The 21,364-nt window shown below is 44.1% G+C and overlaps 2 protein-coding genes across 5 annotated transcripts; both read right to left on the bottom strand.

Annotated features, from left to right (window-relative positions):
• Window positions 1–706: 706 nt before the first annotated feature.
• LOC117373279 (protein-serine O-palmitoleoyltransferase porcupine-like) lies at window positions 707–8,353 on the bottom strand. 4 transcript variants are annotated; one of them, XM_033969232.2, is made up of 14 exons: window positions 8,218–8,353; window positions 7,945–8,137; window positions 7,080–7,123; window positions 6,816–6,997; window positions 6,177–6,307; window positions 5,921–5,941; window positions 5,805–5,819; window positions 5,231–5,356; window positions 4,382–4,482; window positions 3,903–3,979; window positions 3,761–3,824; window positions 3,082–3,167; window positions 2,274–2,384; window positions 707–818 (listed from the first exon to the last, which is right to left on the bottom strand). In XM_033969232.2, exons 1-14 carry the CDS (start codon window positions 8,351–8,353, stop codon window positions 717–719), a joined length of 1,389 nt encoding a protein of 462 aa, XP_033825123.1. In that variant the 3' UTR covers window positions 707–716. The 4 variants fall into 4 exon arrangements, with proteins under 4 accessions (XP_033825123.1, XP_033825121.1, XP_033825124.1 ...); XM_033969230.2 differs by lacking the exon at window positions 5,805–5,819; XM_033969233.2 differs by lacking the exon at window positions 5,921–5,941.
• A 4,861-nt stretch (window positions 8,354–13,214) lies between these two features.
• Window positions 13,215–20,984, bottom strand: LOC129456358 (uncharacterized). Its single transcript, XM_055222777.1, has 5 exons — window positions 20,743–20,984; window positions 19,589–19,664; window positions 16,445–16,586; window positions 14,672–15,440; window positions 13,215–13,981 (listed from the first exon to the last, which is right to left on the bottom strand). Exons 1-5 carry the CDS (start codon window positions 20,945–20,947, stop codon window positions 13,215–13,217), a joined length of 1,959 nt encoding a protein of 652 aa, XP_055078752.1. The 5' UTR covers window positions 20,948–20,984.
• Window positions 20,985–21,364: the final 380 nt, after the last annotated feature.

The raw sequence follows: 21,364 nt of genomic DNA, 5'->3' as shown, positions 1-21,364 counted from the left end.
CTTCTGTTTCATATTTAATGGTATAAAATGTGTTCTTGTGCTCTGTTCTCTCCAGTGTAAACTTTTCTCATGCTCAAACAAAAGGCCCTGTTAAAATTAAACTTATTATTAATGATGTGCCTCGGTCTGGAGCTCATCTCCTTCATGATCAGTATCGATTATATAACTCACAGTAAGACTCTGGTCACTGCTGTGGTCACGTGACGCTCGACCGCTGTGACTCGAGTGGAGCTGCACAGTCCCGTCCACTCTGAGGTTCGCTCTGGTTCCAGAAGTAAATGTTCGATTCATTTTCCCCATAAACTTTTCAAAAAACCTCTAATATTATGAGCACAAAGCCACGTAACACTATATAAACTCACTAATATCCATAATGTGGCTGTTTTAACCCCAAAAAACACATTTAAAACACAAGATTGGCCATTTATAAAGTTTCAGAGTTTAAATAAAAGTAAAAGTCTTGTGGTGATTAGATTCCACAGAGCAGATTAGCCCTGAGCTTTCAAACTTATATTTATTTTTATTTTTTTCAGAAAGTCTATGGGAAAAACGAATGAGGGATGTACTTCCAGAGCCAGGGGGCGCTGTCACTGTGAGCGCCGTAGAAAAGGGCGGAGTGGGTTATGAGTTTGTCACAGTCTTTGTCCAAACCGTGTCCCGTGTCCTGAAGCTTTTCACATGAGGTTATTGCTTTGTTCAGTGTTTTCAGTTCATCTTCACAGAATGAGACGGTACAAAATCCAACTCCCAAACGTGACCCAGTGGCTCGTCCAGCTCAGCCCTGACCAGCGCTGGATGGTGTGATGGGTGATGTCGTCCTGAAGGGGGCGGTAAAGACAATATTTTGTGAGTCAAGTGTAGAACAAATGTCACCGTTTTATTTCAAGATATTTAAGTGAATCTAAATCAAATATTGTATTAGTAGTGTTTATATCTCACACACAAAATGTTCTTTTATTGTGAAAGGGCCTGAGGAGGATGTTATCACTCAAATAGATTTTAACTGGTCTAATCTGTTAAAAATCAGACCTATTGTGCGCTTTTTTCACGGTGTATAAACGTGCATGGTGTCGTGCGTCCTGATTGGCTGTTGGACTGTAGACCATTGTCCATCAGTCTCCTCCGTGCCGTGTCTCCTGTCCAGTACAGAATGTGTTCAGACAAATTTACATAAACGTTGGATCTCAGTGTGACTCTGAAGTGCTGTACGTTTGCAATTTGTTTTCTCCCCGACAAAACCCACAATGTCGATGAAACGTTCTGCACCGACAAAGACGCCTACGAAGGTTTGAACTTTGAGAGAGTTTAAACGAGAGAGAAATGTGAGAAAATGTTAACGCCTGTGTGAGAAAAGTGTATAAAGTGTGTGGTGAGGGGTTTTACAGATAAAAACAGACAGAATAATGTAAAAAATAAAGCTGATACTTCGTGGATTTCACCTTTTGTGGGTTATTTTTAGAACATGACCCCCGAGATAAACCAGGGACCAGTGTTTTCAAAATAGGAAATCAAAATGTTTCAGTAAATAGTGGAAATAACTGCACAACAAACCTTTTTCACGATGTAATAATAATGATATGCACTGATTTATGACCCCTGGGGAATCCACAGTGTTTATATGAACCTGGGCCTGTGGGACATGTGTCATAGGACGTCCACATGTGTCATAGGACGTCCACATGTGTCATACAGACGTGCACATATAGACGTACATATGTGTCGGACTGTGGGTCACATTTACCGCTCGTGTTTAGAGCTTTGGGGGATGTGCACGGTTAATGCACTAATGTAAGCGGAGGGCACAGTCTGTTTTATTTATTCAAAGCATAAAGTGAGGTGCCATTTTTCATGGTTAATTTGTCCTAATGTAATGTTTTATTTATAACGTACAGACTGATGTGAGCGTGAGGCCGCGCTGTGAGGACGGCACGTGACTGTGGATTGTGTTTTTTGGTCCTTTGAGCCAATTCAAGTATCATTAAAGCCTAAAGGATGGATTATTTTAAATCAGCCTCATGAGCAGCTTCTTTTTAGTCGTCTTTTAGTAACAGACGCTCCTGATTGGCTAATGCACCTGTCAATCAAACATATCTGAACTCAAGGAGATAAGACCAGCGCTCACGTGTTTGTGGCGTGTCTTGGAGATGAGCACTGGGCAAATCTTATACCATTTATACCGTCGTTTTGTACCGGCTGTAATGTTGACGAATAGACTCATGTGGAGCCATTAAATAAACACCACCTCCCTCCACCAGAGTAAACCCCATCATCACCTCCTCCTCCTCCATGAAGTCCACACTGGAGTTGAACACGGAGCCCAGGTACGTCATGTGAAGAACGGCCAACGCGCTGAACACCAGGTTTATCAGGTGCACCCACAGGCTCTGCAGAAACAACGCGATTTATAAAGTTAGATTTTTCTGTCGCTTTATTTAACGCAAAACTTCAACGATTTGTTAAAATAAAAATCAGCTACAGTGGGGCAAAAAAGTATTTAGTCAGCTACCAATTGTGCAAGTTCTCCCACTTATTGGATCTCGTGTTTGGAGGAGAAAGAATGCTGAGTTGCATCCAAAGAACAGCATACCTCCTGTGAATCATGAGGGTGGAAACATCATGCTTTGGGAATGTTTTTTTTCTGCAAAGGGACCATGGAAATTACAGGCCTCTCTCATCTTTTTAAGTGGGAGAACTTTCACAATTGGAGGCTGAAAAAATACTTTCTTTTTTTTTATTTTAAAGCCCAAGAAGCTATTGTCTTAGAAGGAAAAATATCAGTATTTTCTGGTCAGTAAAGTTTAATTAGTAACAGTCATGATTATCATAGAAGCAGTTAATAATATCCCAACCACTCATAATTAATATAACCCAGTCTGGACCTCGTTTTTAGAAACCTCTGACCTCTGTTTCTAGAATTCAGCTGCGTGTTCTGTTTGTCAATACTAGAAAGTTGTCTAATTTTGAAGCAGTGACAAAACTGTGACCATTTACCGACAAACAAAAGAAGTGATTTTTCTAAGACACATAATGATCCAAAAGCCTCGACATAATGTGATTCTGATCCTGGAGAAGAGCTCGTACCTTTGTGTTCCTGTGGGAGCAGTTTGATTGACACTTCCTCGACGACACACAGGCGCTGAGCACGTCTGCGAGTCTTTTACGTAACACTAAAAACAGCAGAGCAGATCGTTATGGCGTTTATGTAACTTATGTAATTAAACTAAAGGTGTTTTATTGTGCAGTCTGCACTGGGAGAACACCACGGATTATATATATGCGTGTGTTTATATAAATGTTTATATTGTTTATAGATTGTGTGTGTGTGTATATATATATATATATATATATATATATGTTTATACAGTTTATACAGTGTATATATATATATGTTTGTATATATGTTTATACAGTTTATAGAGTGTATATATATGTTTGTATATATGTTTATACAGTTTATAGAGTGTATATATATATGTTTGTATATATGTTTATACAGTTTATAGAGTGTATATATATGTTTGTATATATGTTTATACAGTTTATAGAGTGTATATATATGTTTGTATATATGTTTATACAGTTTATAGAGTGTATATATATATATGTTTGTATATAGTTTGTACAGTTTATAGAGTGTATATATATGTTTGTATATATGTTTATACAGTTTATAGAGTGTGTGTATATATATGTTTATACAGTTTATAGAGTGTATATATATGTTTGTATATATGTTTGTATCGTTTCGAGCGACACTCACCGTGTTCGACGTACGTGATGAATCCCAGAGAAATGAGAACAGCTGCGAGGTGAAAACTTAAACCCTGAAATCAAACACGATCACTGATACAAAACAACACTAATGATGTTCATATTAATAAATGTTACTAAATGTTACTTACATGTAACAGCGCACAGGCCGTGTACGTGACCATGACGGCCGTGAACGTTCCAAATTTAAGAGCACTTTTAAAAACATCTGTCAATCAAATATAAGCAGGTAGTAAAAAAGTACTCGAGTAAACATTTTAGGTATCTGTACTTTACAGGACTGAAAAGTAAAAGTATTTTTCTTATTGTGTGAGACCTGCTGAAAAGGCTGAGGGTTTATTTTTAACACGTTCAGAATTTGAACAAAACAAAAATAAACAAAAACAAACAGAAAAATCGATTTAATTGTTTCTGTTGAACAAAATTCTCAAAAATCTTTATTAAAATCTCCACATTTGAAGCTTTAAAGACTCAAAATCTGTGAGAAATACTTTCACTTTTTACTCTTTAAGTACTTTTTTAAACAGGTACTTTAATACTTTTACTTAAGTAGATTTTTCATGTGATACTTTTACTTGTACTTGAGTATTTCACGAGTGCAGTTACTCACACGTGTGCAGAAAGTTGGACATGGGTGTGTTCCAGGCGGTGACGACTTCCACCGTGGAGCGAGGAAACTCCACGGTCAGAGGCCTGGACACACTCAGGTCCCTGTGAGACGCAGATCAGAAGTGTCACTCACAGTTGTGTGTTTGTGTTGTGTTTGTGTGTGTGTTTGTGTTGTGTTTGTGTTGTGTGTGTGTCTGTGTTGTGTCTGTGTTGTGTCTGTGTCTGTGTTTGTGTTTGTGTTGTGTCTGTGTTGTGTTTGTGTCTGTGTTGTGTCTGTGTTGTGTCTGTGTCTGTGTTTGTGTTTGTGTTGTGTCTGTGTTGTGTTTGTGTGTGTGTCTGTGTTGTGTCTGTGTTGTGTTTGTGTGTGTGTCTGTGTTTGTGTCTGTGTTGTGTTTGTGTTGTGTTTGTGTTTGTGTTGTGTCTGTGTTTGTGTTTGTGTTGTGTTTGTGTTGTGTTTGTGTTTGTGTTGTGTTTGTGTTGTGTGTGTGTTTGTGTCTGTGTTGTGTCTGTGTTGTGTTTGTGTGTGTGTCTGTGTTTGTGTCTGTGTTGTGTTTGTGTTTGTGTTGTGTTTGTGTTTGTGTTTGTGTTGTGTCTGTGTTTGTGTTTGTGTTGTGTTTGTGTTGTGTTTGTGTTTGTGTTGTGTTTGTGTTTGTGTTGTGTTTGTGTTTGTGTTTGTGTTGTGTTTGTGTTTGTGTTTGTGTTGTGTTTGTGTTTGTGTTGTTTGTGTTGTGTTTGTGTTGTGTTTGTGTTTGTGTTTGTGTTGTGTTTGTGTGTGTGTGTGTTGTGTTTGTGTTGTGTTTGTGTTTGTGTTGTGTTTGTGTGTTGTGTTGTGTTTGTGTTGTGTTTTTACCATTTCAAATTGTCTTTTTCTTCAGTGAAACCTGCTCCTGACAAAGTGGCTGTGGTTTCACTCAAATATCCCACAAAATAGTTACTGAAGTGAAAGGACAGAGTGTTTTCATAGGCCAAGAGCCACCTGCAGGAAAACAAGAAGAAGAAAAAATAATGCACAAAAAATATAAAATAAATCATAAAAAACAAAAAACAAAAAAGTAAAAGTAATAATTAATTAAGTGCATTTTACGGTGAATACTTTTTACTTTTACTTGAGTACATTTGAGAGCAGTATCTGTACTTTTACTGCACTACATTTATGAACTCGACTGAAAAGTAAAAGTATTTTTAAGGTTTTATTTCCATCATATCAGCTTCATGGAAACATCCAGAATAAAGTTTAAGAGATCGAGCTTCAAACTTTGAGCAAAACAAAAATAAAAACACAAAATTCATAAGAAAAATGAAGACTTTGTACCTCTGTATAATGTACTTTTACTTAAGTAACTAAACTGCGTACTTCTTCCATTTCTGTTAATAACAAAATAAAACTGTTTATTTTCAACAAATTAGCAACAAAAGTCACTCACTTTGTCCCGGTTCCTCTGAGACAAAAAGAAAAGAATCAGATCAACAGGAGACACATTAATACAATAAAATGAATCATTATTAATGTTACTGAAATAAACGTGTGTGGCAAATTTACCGAATCTTCCTCCTTTTTTTACTGTGAACAAAACATTAAAGACGTTAATACATAAAAAATCACAAACATAAACATATTTGTCTCCACAGACGTTTAAAGAAATGGACAAAGTGACGTCTCCAAATGAAGCTCATAATAATAAATAATAAAACAGGAAGTGCACCGTGGTCACTTCCTGTTTGTAGCACGGCCGTGGCTAGCAGGTTAGCTCAGTGCATTTCCATAAACGTCTCATTGTCTCTGAAGCGTCTCGTACCTTCGCAGGAGTTTGTCTCCGTAAACGGGGATGAAATAAGGGAAGAGATATGGAGCCACACAGTTGGAAACACAAAGACAAATCTGACTCTTCACCCACGAACACGACACTTTAAAGAACCACGATAAACTCTGGAGGGAAGAGAAGAAAAGAGAAGAGAATAAAAAAGAAGAGAAGAAAAACAGGATTAGACTCTGTGTGGAGCTTGTGTCTCTATGGTTCTCATCTCTGTGGGTCATTCTGTTATAATTTACACATTTTAAATTAAAGAAACCCGCTGATTTCAAGTTCATAAACTGCGGTGTCCAGTGGAGCTGACGCTGTCGTAAACGTCGTCACAACAAAGCGCCGCCTGCTGTGGCGCCCCCTGTGGACACACGTCACACTAGAGCAGCACGTTTTTATTTATTTGTACCAAAATGACGACGCGACGCTGCAGAATCTACGAGAATCAACGAGTAAGAAAATAAAACTGGAGAAGGAAGAGCGGACGTCACAGGGGGCGTGTCACAGGGGGCGTGTCACAGTGGGCGTGTCACAGTGGGCGTGTCACAGTGGGCGTGTCACAGTGGGCGTGTCACAGTGGGCGTGTCACAGGGGGCGTGTCACAGGGGGCGTGTCACAGGGGGCAGGTCGTACCAGCCGACGCCCCTCCAGCGTCTCTTTGTAGCTGTTGAAGCTGATCCACGGCCCAAACACGATGGTCCCCACAAAGTAAATGTATCCCATGAACTCGACGGGCGACGGGACGCTGGACACGACGCCTCTGTCCAGGTCAAACGCCAGAGAAATCGCCTTCATGGCGACGACCATCTGCGACCCTGAGGAGCGAAGCACACGCCACGTACGTCAGAACGGTTTGATCCGCCGGGGTCAAAGTTCAACATGTAAAACTGACCCCACCTCTCATTTTGTGCCAGTTTGTGGCGTCCATCATGTGCAGCTCTCTGAGGAAAGAATAGAAACAAAAGGAAGAAAAACAACAGGAACCCCTCTCCTCTGCATTCTTACCCTCCTCTCTCCGTTCTTACCCTCCTCTCTTCGTTCTTACCCCCGTCTCTCCGTTCTTACCCCCCTCTCTCTGTTCTTACCCCCGTCTCTCCGTTCTTACCCCCCTCTCTCCGTTCTTACCCTCCTCTCTCCGTTCTTACCCCGTCTCTCCGTTCTTACCCTCCTCTCTCCGTTCTTACCCTCCTCTCTTCATTCTTACCCCCGTCTCTCCGTTCTTACCCTCCTCTCTTCGTTCTTACCCCCGTCTCTCCGTTCTTACCCCCCTCTCTCTGTTCTTACCCCCGTCTCTCCGTTCTTACCCCCCTCTCTCCGTTCTTACCCCCCTCTCTCCGTTCTTACCCTCCTCTCTCCGTTCTTACCCTCCTCTCTCCATTCTTACCCCCCTCTCTCCGTTCTTACCCCCGTCTCTCCGTTCTTACCCTCCTCTCTCCGTTCTTACCCTCCTCTCTCCGTTCTTACCCCTGTCTCTCCGTTCTTACCCCTGTCTCTCCGTTCTTACCCTCCTCTCTCTGTTCTTACCCCTCTCTCCGTTCTTACCCTCCTCTCTCCGTTCTTACCCCCGTCTCTCCGTTCTTACCCTCCTCTCTCCGTTCTTACCCTCCTCTCTTCATTCTTACCCCCGTCTCTCCGTTCTTACCCTCCTCTCTTCGTTCTTACCCTCCTCTCTCCGTTCTTACCCTCCTCTCTCCGTTCTTACCCCCCTCTCTCCGTTCTTACCCTCCTCTCTCCGTTCTTACCCTCCTCTCTCCATTCTTACCCCAGCAGGAGGTAGATCAGGACGGTGATGGAGAGAAACGAGCCTCTCATGGTCGAGTGTCGGCACAAAAATAAAAAAAGGTAACAGAGGAGACTGAGCAGCACCACCCAGATCATGTGGAGCTCGAAGAACAGGTAGAGGGTGTAGAACCCGGCCGCCACCGTGGTCAGGTGTTTGACGAACGACGGGAGGCCTGGACGACACGGACGGAGGGAAGACGTTAAACGACAGAGAGAAATAAACGAGTGGATAAACCACATAAACCGCACCTACCCAACATCCACAGGAGTCGACACAAGAAACACATGAGCAGCAGCTGCCACACCTGCTCCAGGCCCTGCTGCGCCGTGGGCCACAAGCAGCCCCGGGACAGCTCCTCAAAGAACCTCTGACGACTGAAGACGCCCATCACTGGAGACAAAGGAGACGAGAGAGACATGAGACGAGAGACAAGAGACAGGAGACACACGAGAGATGAGAGACAGACGAGAGGAAAGACACACGAGAGGAGAGACAGCTCCTCAAAGAACCTCTGTCGACTGAAGACGCCCATCACTGGAGACAAAGGAGACGAGAGAGACAAGAGAGACATGAGACGAGGGACAAGAGACAGAAAACACACGAGAGACGAGAGATAAAAGACAGAGAGACAGACGAGAGGAGAGACACACAACTTTGAGACAGCTCCTCAAAGAACCTCTGACGACTGAAGACGCCCATCACTGGAGACAGAGAGACAAGAGAGACAAGAGAGACATGAGACGAGAGACAAGAGAGACACGTGAGACGAGAGACAGACGAGAGGAGAGACAAACGACTTTGAGACAGCTCCTCAAAGAACCTCTGTCGACTGAAGACGCCCATCACTGGAGACAGAGAGACAACAGAGACATGAGACGAGGGACAAGAGAGACACGTGAGACGAGAGACAGACGAGAGGAGAGACACACGACTTTGAGACAGCTCCTTAAAGAACTTCTGTCGACTGAAGACGCCCATCACTGGAGACAAAGGAGACGAGAGAGACAAGAGAGACATGAGACGAGGGACAAGAGAGACACGTGAGACGAATGACAGGAGAGACACGAGAGGAGAGACAAACGACTTTGAGACAGCTCCTCAAAGAACCTCTGTCAATTGAAGACGCCCATCACTGGAGACAAAGGAGACAAAAGAGACATGAGACACGTGAGACGAGAGACAAGAGACAGGAGAGACACGTGAGACGAGAGACAGACGAAAAGAGAGACACACAACTTTGACACAGCTCCTCAAAGAACCTCTGACGACTGAAGACGCCCATCACTGGGGACAAAGGAGACGAGAGAGACATGAGACGAGAGATAAGAGACAGGAGACACACGAGAGAGGAGAGACAGACGAGAGGAGAGACACACGAGAGGAGAGACAGCTCCTCAAAGAACCTCTGTCGACTGAAGACGCCCATCACTGGAGACAAAGGAGACAAGAGAGACATGAGACGAGGGACAAGAGACAGAGAGAGACACGAGAGGAGAGACAGACGAGAGGAGACACACAACTTTGAGACAGCTCCTCAAATAACTTCTGTCGACTGAAAACACCCATCACTGGAGACAAAAGAGACAACAGAGACATGAGACAAGGGACAAAAGACAGGAGAGACATGTGAGACGAGAGACAAAAGACAGGAGAGACATGTGAGACGAGAGACAAAAGACAGGAGAGACACACGACTTTGAGACAGCTCTTCAAAGAACTTCTGTTGACTGAAAACACCCATCACTAGAGACAAAGGAGACAAGAGAGACATGAGACGAGAGACAAAACAGACAAGACACATAAGAGGACAGACAAATGAGATTATAGACAAACGAGAGGAGAGACAAACGAGAGACAAACGACAGGAGAGACATACATGAGGAGAGACACATGACAGAGAGACGAGTTACAACAAATATGGCAAAATATGTTTCTGTAAATCCAGAGACAACAGTGGGACATGAATTTCCAACGTCATGTCCAAAGAGACGAGAACTTCAGTCTGTCCTCAGCTCTGTAAATGTCCCACACACTGTCCCCAAAGAGAATGATCAGGACATCACAAAGACATGTGAGACATGAGGCTGTGACAGGGCCAGAGACACAGAGGGACAGACACAGAGGGACAGACACAGAGGGACAGACACAGACACAGAGGGACAGACACAGAGGGACAGACACAGACACAGAGGGACAGACACAGAGGGACAGACACAGACACAGAGGGACAGACACAGAGGGACAGACACAGAGGGACAGACACAGAGGACCCAGGGGCCTCTGGGACACAAACAAACACAAACAGAAAGAAACAAAAGAAACGCATTAAACTGAAAAAATGCAGCAATTTGAGGATAAACAGAGACACTGTGTGTGTCCTGTGTTTGTGTGTCCAGTTTGTCCTGTTGTGTGTCCAGTTGTGTGTCCTGTGTTTGTGTGTCCTGTTTGTCCTGTTGTGTGTCCAGTTGTGTTGTTGTGTGTCCTGTTGTGTGTCCTGTTGTGTGTCCAGTTGTGTGTCCTGTTGTGTGTCCTGTTTGTCCTGTTGTGTTGTTGTGTGTCCTGTTTGTCCTGTTGTGTTGTTGTGTGTCCTGTTTGTCCTGTTGTGTGTGTGTGTGTGTGTCCTGTTGTGTTGTTGTATGTCCAGTTGTGTGTCCTGTTGTGTGTCCAGTTGTGTGTCCTGTTGTGTGTCCTGTTTGTCCTGTTGTGTTGTTGTGTGTCCTGTTTGTCCTGTTGTTTGTCCTGTTGTGTTGTTGTGTGTCCTGTTTGTCCTGTTGTTTGTCCAGTTGTGTTGTTGTGTGTCCTGTTGTGTGTCCAGTTGTCTTGTTGTGTGTCCTGTTGTGTGTCCAGTTGTCTTGTTGTGTGTCCTGTTTGTCCTGTTGTTTGTCCAGTTGTCTTGTTGTGTGTCCTGTTGTGTGTCCAGTTGTCTTGTTGTGTGTCCTGTTTGTCCTGTTGTTTGTCCAGTTGTGTTGTTGTGTGTCTTGTTGTGTGTCCTGTTGTGTGTCCTGTTGTGTGTCCTGTTGTGTGTCCAGTTGTGTGTCCTGTTGTGTGTCCAGTTGTGTGTCCTGTTGTGTGTCCAGTTGTTTGTCCTGTTGTATGTCCTGTTGTGTGTTTGTGTGTCTTGTTGTGTGTCCTGTTTGTCCTGTCTCTCTCGCGCTCTGAGCCGGATCAGTCTCACACTGACGCTCCCAGCCCCCACAGGAGGAGACCCGGACCCACCGTCACAGCCGCGGCTCCGGCTCTCGGCTCTGTCCTCACGGCTCTTCCTCTCGGCTCCGGCTCTCGGCTCCTCCTCACGGCTCACGGCTCCGGCTCTCGGCTCGTCCTGTTTCACGCGCTCTGGATCCAGATGATGCTGATGTTTTTTCTCATAGTCTCAGCATCAGCACCACTGTGTCTCCCAGAACACCACGCGCAAATGTCACGACCAATCAGATCCTCCTGCACGCGACATCAGCCAATCACCTGCGTCTGAGGCTCTGACTGACACCTGAGCGGACCAATCAGAACTCAGGGATTTAGGAGCACGAGACCAATAAGAGGAAGACAGCGCAGCTGCAGCGACAGGGCCGGACCAGAGGAGGAGAAGAGGAGGAGGAGAGGAAGAGGAGGAGAGGAAGAGGAGGAGAGGAAGAGGAGGAGAGGAAGAGGAGGAGAGGAAGAGGAGGTGTAAAGGACCAGAGGAGGAGAGGAAGAGGAGGAGAGGAAGAGGAGGAGTAAAGGACCAGAGGAGGAGAGGAAGAGGAGGAGGAGAGAGGAGGAGGAGAGGAAGAGAGGAGGAAGAGGAGGAGAGGAAGAGGAGGAGTAAAGGACCAGAGGAGGAGAGGAAGAGGAGGAGTAAAGGACCAGAGGAGGAGAGGAAGAGGAGGTGTAAAGGACCAGAGGAGGAGAAGAAGAGGAAGATGAGGAGGAGAGGAAGAGGAGGAGTAAAGGACCAGAGGAGGAGAAGAGGAGGAGAGGAAGAGGAGGAGTAAAGGACCAGAGGAGGAGGAGAGGAAGAGGAGGAGTAAAGGACCAGAGGAGGAGAGGAAGAGGAGGAGGAGAGGAAGAGTAAAGGACCAGAGGAGGAGGAGAGGAAGAGGAGGAGGAGAGGAAGAGTAAAGGACCAGAGGAGGAGGAGGGGAAGAAGAGGAGAGGAAGAGGAGGAGAGGAAGAGTAAAGGACCAGAGGAGGAGAGGAAGAGGAGGAGTAAAGGACCAGAGGAGGAGAGAGGAAGAGGAGGAGAGGAAGAGGAGTAAAGGACCAGAGGAGGAGGAGAGGAGGAGGAGAGGAAGAGGAGGAGAGGAAGAGGAGGAGAGGAAGAGTAAAGGACCAGAGGAGGAGAGGAAGAGGAGGAGAGGAAGAGGAGGAGTAAAGGACCAGAGGAGGAGAGGAGAAAAGAGGAGAGGAAGAGGAGGAGAGGAAGAGGAGGAGGACAGGACCAGAGGAGAGAAGATATATATATATATATATATATATACACACACACACACACAGTTTAGTGACTCTTTGACTGAACAGTCTAATCAATAAACTATACAAACATCATCAATATATTTTATTGATTAAAAACTGTTTCACTGTTTTAATTTATGAAACAAAGATTAAAATAAAACCAACATCAATAGATGTGTATTTTTTTATTACAAAATATAGATAAAAATGTATAAAAAGTTTCATTGTAAACATAAAAACAGCAGCATCTTCAACTTCCAACGTCACGAGTTTCATTAAATATATTTATAATAAACACGGAACATGTGGAAAAAAAACAACTTTTTTAAATCAGACGTGTTCAATCTGTTCAGATGTTTCTCCTGTTTCAGTCGTTTCTTCTCTTTGAGTCTCTGATGTTTTATTTGGACTGATTCATGTTTGAGTTTAATCTTTAATCCACTATTTTCAAGACGCCATTTTGTGACACGCCCCCTGTGACACGCCCACTGTGACACGCCCACTGTGACGTCCGCTCTTCCTTCTCCAGTTTTATTTTCTTAATCGTTGATACTCGTAGATTCTGCAGCGTCGCGTCGTCATTTTGGTACAAATGAAAATAAATGTGCTGCTCTAGTGTGGCGTGCATCTGTCCATAGGGGGCGCTACAGCAGGCGGCGCTTTAGTGTGATGACGTTTCCCAATGGACACCACAGTTTTCTAACGCAGACGTCAGCAGATTTGTTTCTTTTATGAAGTGGTTTAAGATGAACATTGTGATTTAAAGAGCAGGGCTGATTCTGCATGTTTCTTTTTGTTCTTTTGCATTTATAAAAGTGTCACTTGCTCAAAATAAAGTCAAAGTTTCGATGGACCTCGAGCGTGGCGGAGGTGAGGAGCTGTGGGGAGAACATCTGCAGCTCAGGGGGCAGCTCTGGCGTCTGGGGGAGGTGCGGCTGGATGAAAACTCTGGGGTAGTTTGGAATCGGCGAGTCCCATGGGCCTTTTTTAATTTTTGCCAAGATCGGCTCCGGTGAAGGAGGCCGTGAGCCGTGGACGTAGGCTCGTTTGTACGGCTCCTGCAGCGTCGTCTTAGTTTGTCGCACTTTCTTACTTTTAATCGTAGACTGAACAGGAGACACGGTTCTTTTCGAGAGCGGCGGTTTCTGACTGGGCGGTTTCATCATTTCCGTGGAGGTTTTGAGTCCTGACTTTGGCGTCGTGATGGGAAACGTCACTTGTTCCTGTTTCGGACATAAAGTTGATTTTTCGGGAGTCGTCGACGGCTCGGGTTTGATTACCGCGGCCGTTTCTTTCGTCTCCTGTTTGGCTAAACCTTGGTCCTGTTTCGGGGTCAAAGCCACGAGCCGCGGCGGCGTCGTCGAGTTCACGCTCTCGCTTTGGCTCACAAACGTCATGAGCTCCTTCAGAATGTTGGTTGGAAACGGTTTGGAGAAAGACACGCACACGGTCGACGGCTCCGTCTTCGGTTCCTTCGTGGGGACAACGATGACAGCGTTTCCGGGTTTGGGAGTTATGGGATTTGTAGAAGTCGTCAAAGCGTTCGTTTGGATGGACGGTTCTGTCTCTGGCTCTGGTTTGACGCCTGAAGTGGACGCCGTAAGAGACGTAGAAGCCGTAGGTGTAATCGAAGGAGTAACCATAGTAAGAGGGGCCGTAACTGTAGTAACACGAGGGGCAATAGTAGTAACAGGTGCAGGAACAGTAGTAAAACGAGGGAAGATAGTAATAGAGGCAGTTCTGGGAGTAATATGGGCAGTTCTACGAGTATTACAAGGGGAACAAGTAGGAATACGAGGGGTTATAGTAGTAGTACGAGGGGTAATAGTGGTAATACGAGGGGTAACAGTAGTAATACGAGGGGTAACAGTAGTAATACGAGGGGTAATAGTACTAATAGGTGGGGTATTATTAGTAATAGATGCAGTAGTAGTAGTAAAACGAGGGAAAATAGCAATAGTGGCAGTTCTAGGAGTAATAGGGGCAGTAGTTGTAGTAGTAATATGAGGGGTTATAGTTGTAATAGGAGCTGTAGTAGTAACGGGGGCAGTTACAGTTGTAATAGAGGCAGTTACAGGAGTAATAGGGGCAGTAGTAGTAGTAGTAACATGAGGGGTAATAGTTGTAATAGGTGGGGTAATAGTAAGAGGAGGCGTAGTAGTAACAGGAGGGGTAGTAGTAGTAACAGGAGGCGTAGTAGTAGTAGTAGTAAGAGGAGGGGTAGTAGTAGTATTAGTGCATGCGTCAGTAGTTTCTACAGGTGTGCCACATTTACGGCGAATAATGAATTTGATTTTCTTTTTGTTGGCGTTGGATTTATGTCTGGTCAAAAAGGACTTGAACGCCGTCAGGAGGCCGGGTTTGCGCGGGTTGTAGGTGATGACCGGGGCTTTCTTCTGAACGGGGTCGGTCGGCGATTCGGGCGGTTCTTGTGCGGCCGCTATGGCTTCCAGCGTCTGACTGTCGGAGTTTAGCAGCAGCTCTAAATCTTCATCCAGATTATCGCCGTCGCTTGGGCTCGGACTTTCTGCGGTTTCATTCGTGTCGATCGTTTCGGCGTCTTCAAAGTTCGTTCCCGTGGAGATCTGCGGCTGCGTTACGACGTGATTGTGTCTCTTGCAGAACATCGTGCCACACAGCGGACACTTCCTCGAATCTCGAACGTGTAAAAGTTTGTGGCGTTTCAGGCTGTGGGCGCCGGGGAAGGATCGGCTGCACATGTTACACTGAAACGGCGGATCCTCCAACGGACTTTCAATATATTCACTCTTTATCTCAAAGTCGGACACTAGGGGCAGCGTTTCGTCTTCATCGGACCACTCTTGCTCGTGGAGTTGTTTGTGTTTAAGAAGCGCCGGGCCAGTCGGGAATTTACCATCGCACAAGTCACATCGAAAACAACCACAATCATCAACGACCGGCTTCAGCTGCAGCTTCAGCCTTTTCAGTGTCACATATTGGATAGTTTCACTGCTGATCGGCTGAGGCGTCTCTTCCTCCTTTATTTCCTTCTTCACTTCTTTCTCCATCGTTATCTCTTCATCCTGAAAAAAGAAGAAAGAACTACAGTTACAGAATAGGCCTGTCACGATAACATCCTCGACCTCTTCTTTTCCAAACATCAGACAGAGAATCAGCTCCAGACGCTGAAACTGTCTGTAGATTTAAATTATTTTAATAGAAATTTGAAAAAGCACATTTTAGATAATCAAACATCAGTGTGATTCATTTGTTCTGTTCTGTTTCACTGTAAAAACCTGCAAATAATGATTTTTTTATATTGGTTTAGACTGAAGGAAACATCATGTACTGGACGTGGGAATATTTTATTTAGTTTAACTGTTAATGTTAATGAAAAATCTGGAACAAATCATTTTTTCTGTTGTAAGATTAAATTATTTTGTGCACGGTCCCTGACAAATACAGAATAAATAAATAAAGTGCGATATGTGGCTCAAAAAGACGATTAATGATCAAACTGAATCCAAACCATAAAGCAGAATTTTCCCGAAAAAAACGTTTTATAAATGAACAAAAATATTAAAACTCACAAAAACAGAATGAAACACTTAAGTCATGGGTTTGTGTTTATCATGAGACACAGATTCAGCTCAAATCTCATCACAGAACAGAACAATAATAAACATTTTCCCTCTAGCGCAAAGAAAAAGTCGCATAACTTGGGTCTGCCTGTCTCCGTGGTTATTGCGTTGTCTATAATATTCCTCAGTGTGGCATTAAACTTATCTATCTCCATTGGGACAAGCACCAGGACAGGTTACAGGTCAGATCTGTGGAGTGAGAGACCCGACTCACAATAAGAATGTTTGTTTTAATGTATTTTTCAACCATAAAGTCACTTCTAATAAAATCAATACATTATAGATAAGTGTAATGCCACATTACGGAACACTCAAGGCCAAAACAATAACATCCCTATGGAGACCCCCCCCCCCCCCCCCCCCAAACCAGTAATACCACGTAACATAAGTAAAGTAATAAAACGCCCCTTTAAAACAGAAAAGTGGGCCGTTTCTTTGTTCCGTACCTCCAGAGGTTCACAATAATCATTCTCAGTCTGAATGACGTCGTTGGGCTGGTCCAGATTCTCATTGGCTGATCTCCGTTTCTTTGGCGACACTTTGGGGGATTCAGGAAGTACCCCAGAGCGCGGTCTCAGTGTTTTCCTTCTGAAAAAACAAAAGTGTGAAAGATAAGCAAAAATGTATTCTCTAAAAACATGCTTTAGAAAGTCTTTAGTGAGCCTGAATCATTCTTAATAAAACGATTTGTTCATTATGAATTCAGTTTTTCTTGATGCTTTAGTGAAGCTAATTAGAGGCAGTTACTATAAAGAACTAAAACTCCTTAAGGAGGAACACGTCTTATATGTCTTATATTTAATAATTAGGGCTTTCTCATGAAAAACAAACCTGAGTTGTGTTTTGTTTCATTCACATACAAACATGGAGTTAAAGTCTGACTGAGACTCAGGAGCAGATCACACCCAAACCTCCACCTGCTCCTCCACCTGCTCCTCTCCAGCAAACCACAGCCACAGCTCGAATTACCCAGAAGCCCTGAATCGGCTGGACTAAGCGCCTGAGACAAAGCCTGAGTCTCTACCCCCCCTCCACATCTATACATATCAAAAAATATCCACCCATCCATTTTCTTCCGCTTATCCGGGTCACGGGGGCGGAGTGTGATTCCCCTGTAATTGGAACACACCCTCCGGTCCCCCTTCTTATACAGAGGGACCACCACCCCGGTCTGCCAGTCCAGTGGTACTGTCCCCGACCGCCACGCGATGTTGCAGAGACGTGTCAGCCAAGACAGTCCCACAACATCCAGAGACTTGAGGTACTCAGGACGGATCTCGTCCACCCCCGGAGCCTTGCCACCGAGGAGCTTGCCAACCACCTCAGTGACTTCAGCCAGGGTGATGGACGAGTCCGCCTCTGGGTCCCCAGTTTCTGCTTCCTCCTCGGAAGACGTGACAGTGGGATTGAGGAGATCCTTAAAGTATTCCTTCCACCGCCCGACAACATCCCCAGTGGAGGTCAGCAGCTCTCCACCCGCACTGTAAACAGTGTTGGTGAAGCACTGCTTCCCCCTCCTGAGGCGTCGGACGGTTTGCCCGAATATCTTTGAGGCCGTCCGATAGTCCTCCTCCATGGCCTCCCCGAACTCCTCCCAACCCCGAGTTTTTGCCTCTGCAACAGCACGAGCCGCAGCACGCTTGGCCCACTTGTACTCATCGGCTGCCTCAGGAGTCCCACGAGCCAACAAGGCTCGATAGGACTCCTTCTTCAGCTTGACGGCATCCCTTACTTCCGGTGTCCACCACCGGGTTCGGGGATTGCCGCCGCGACAAGCACCACAGACCTTACGACCACAGCTACGAGCGGCCGCATCGACAATAGAGGTGGAGAACATGGCCCACTCGGAGTCCATGTCTCCAACCTCCCCTGGGATCAGGGAGAAGTTCTCCCGGAGGTGTGAGTTGAAGACCCCCCTGACAGAGGGCTCCGCCAGACGTTCCCAACAGACCCTCACAATGCGCTTGGGCCTGCCAGGTCTGTCCGGCTTCCCCCTCCGCCAGCGGATCCAACTCACCACCAGGTGGTGATCAGTTGACAGCTCAGCCCCTCTCTTCACCCGAGTGTCCAAGACACGCGGTCGGAGGTCAGATGACACGACAACAGAGTCGATCATCGACCTCCGACCTAGAGTGTCCTGGTGCCACGTGCACCGATGGACACCCTTGTGCTCGAACATGGTGTTTGTTATGGACAAACTGTGACTAGCACAGAAGTCCAATAACAAAACACCGCTCGGGTTCAGATCGGGGAGGCCGTTCCTCCCAATCACGCCCCTCCAAGTGTCACTGTCGTTACCCACATGGGCGTTGAAGTCCCCCAGGAGAACAACGGAGTCCCCGGTCGGTGCACTGTCTAGTACCCCTCCCAGGGACTCCAAGAAGGCCGGGTACTCTGCACTGCTGTTTGGCCCGTAGGCCGACACAACAGTGAGAGACCTGTCCCCGACCCGAAGGGACCCTCTCGTTCACCGGAGTGAACCTCAACACGAAGTGGCAAAAAATATCTTTAGCGTATATCGTGGTTGTGGCGTGGTTCTTTCTACTGAATGCACAAATCTTTAATCCAATCGAACTTGTACAGAGCTCATTTTATAAACATCTTCCAAAGTACTGCACAGATATGCAATGTAAAACTAACTGAACTAGTGTAGTTATAATGAGTCTGTCTCCCTCTGGTGGTAATACAGATCATCTCAAACTGATCCAATTAATTAGGTTTATTACAACATTATATTACATCACTTATGTTTGGTGTGAATTAAAGACGCGTGTGTCACTGATATTCCTGGCACCGCATCACTCCAACTCTGTAACATTCCCCTTGGAGAGAGATTTTTTTTTCCCTGTTCTTTGGAATATTTGAGGCAAAGTAAAAACATCTCCATGGAGATGAGGTGGCAGAACCTTCACCAAAGAAGTTACAGCTCAGGTCTGTGGAGAGACAAGCTCCCTCATAACAAGAGTGCATGTTTTTTAAGGTTTCATTTCTTTGTTTTTTGCAAACCAAAAAATAAAGAAATGATAACACAACAACCAAGAAAACCAAGTCTAAACTTGGACTTAACCAGGACTACACCAGGTCTATATGTACGTAGACCTGTCACAATAACAAATGTTGAAGCTCGATATATCGCTGCAGAGAAATATTGTGATAAACGATAATATTGAAACAACTACTAAGATTTAAATAAAGCAAGATAATCTCAGTGAACAAGTAAGTAGCAGAACGTACCAATAATTAGCCATAAAAGGGACTTATTCACCCCTCCGCAGCTCAAATCTGATCATATTACTACAAAAATACCCCAAATCTCCTCACTTTTGCAAAGAAAAAGAACTCACAATAAATATTGAGCCTCAAAATGTATTGTTCCAGCTTTATACACTGAAGGATAAATTGATACAGTGATTATCATGACAAGTCTATGTGTATGTAGAACACACCTACTGAACCTGTCTGTCATATTCACAGGTTTTACAAAAATGATTCCTTCTTCATTTAAAGGATTTATGTGACTCTTTCTACACGGTTAGTTCACTGCTGTAATCGTGGTTGAAGCTGTTCTCAGGTGGATATTTACGACTTGCCTGGACTTTGCTGAGTGCTGTTTGGGAAACACAGATGGGACAAAATCTGGGTCAGACATTTCCAGAGACATTTGCCCTGAGGAAAATGGAAAACAGATCTGGTCAGTTTGAGGCGACGGGTTAAACCATCAAGTTCTAGATTAAAAGTATAATTTTCACCTCCACAGATTAAATTTACGACAACAATAACGGAAAAAGTGAACATCTTTAGTGTGTGGACTGTGTGAGATCTATTGTCTAATCTGTTAATATTTCTTATCACATTCAACTCAATATTCCATTTACATGTTTATTTATTAATTTTATTTCATTCATAAAATATAAAAAGACATTAACAGTGTCAGTTACTGATGATTACTTTAAAACATTTCAGCACATTTCATTTATATCACAAACTTTAATCCAAACAGAAATAAAGGGGAGAGTGTAATGAATGGAATGTGCAATATTTATTTCTATTCCTTTTGTGACCTCTGCCCTTTAGGACAACGGATGGAAATGATCATTTGTCTGTAATCCAATGTGTTTGTTTTATCATGTCTGTTCATTAACATACATTGTCCCAATTAAATAAATAATATAAATTAAATTAAATAAATCCACTGCAAACAGATATCTGCCTTTTTTTTGGACAGATTTAATGAGCTGTTTTTATGCATTTCTAAAATACCATCAATGTTCTCGATTCTTTCATTTCTTTGTCACGAATATTCAATGAACTCATTTCACAGCAAATCTATTGACACAGCTAAAAGGAGCTGTTCTGCCCACATTGACTATATAAATATAAAATAAACAAAGTTCTATTCTATCACCTGATTTCTGCATGCTGCTTTTTACTCTATCATGGTTTATATTTTATTTACTATAATTATTCTTTGTTTAATGTTGCTCTATTTTGTATTTATATATTTTAAAGTTGTATTCTATCACCTGATTCCTGCATGCTTTTGACTCTATCATAGTTTACATTTTATTAATAATATTCTCTGTTTAATCTTGCTTTAATTTGTATTATAGTAAAACTTTCCTGACTCTTGTTGACTCCAGGTGAGGGTGAAGCTGCTGATACGAGCTCCCTCTTTGTGCAAACGTCTTATAAGCAGAAAAGGCCTGATTTAAAGCGCATTTGTCCTTGTTTTGTGGGGTTTTACCTGAGATAAAGTGCGCGCTGCAGACCTGTGCGTCCTGGCCCAGTCCTTCTTTAGTTCCATTCGCCTTTTCGATCGCGTCCAGCCAAAGCCGCCGCCGCTTCACTTTCTGCGGCCGGGAGCTTTTCGCGGTGGGCAACGTGTAAAACTTCACCTCTCCGCGTTTTTCTGCTTTGTTATCACATCCAATAATACAACAATCAGCCATTTTAAACGCGCTCGTGTGTGGATTTGGCTAAGGGGGGATGTTTTGCTAACAGAAGCTAATGTTTACTTCCGGGGCACGCAGCCACCGGACGCCTCTGATTGGCTGCGTCTTCCTGGACGTCATAGACCGACCCACGTGCGCGCCTCGACAAAAAAAAAAAAAAAAAAAAAAGGCAGCAGCAAACAAATACAAGATTTTTATTACTGATTTAACTGTCTGTCTTTGTCTGTGTAATATTTATACTTTTAAATAACCTTTGTTGCTATATTATATGAAAGTAACACATCGGGTCTGACGTGTATCGCTGCAGTTCGTCTGGAATCCAAACTACTGTGGACAGGTAAGACTGAAAATAAAATCCAAACTACTGTGGACAGGTAAGACTGAAAATAAAATCCAAACTACTGTGGACAGGTA

Source organism: Periophthalmus magnuspinnatus, chromosome 7, assembly GCF_009829125.3.
Source record: "Periophthalmus magnuspinnatus isolate fPerMag1 chromosome 7, fPerMag1.2.pri, whole genome shotgun sequence".
Lineage (NCBI taxonomy): Eukaryota > Metazoa > Chordata > Actinopteri > Gobiiformes > Gobiidae > Periophthalmus > Periophthalmus magnuspinnatus.
The sequence above is the reverse complement of the archived record's forward strand: the minus strand, read 5'-3'. Positions and strand labels throughout refer to the sequence as shown.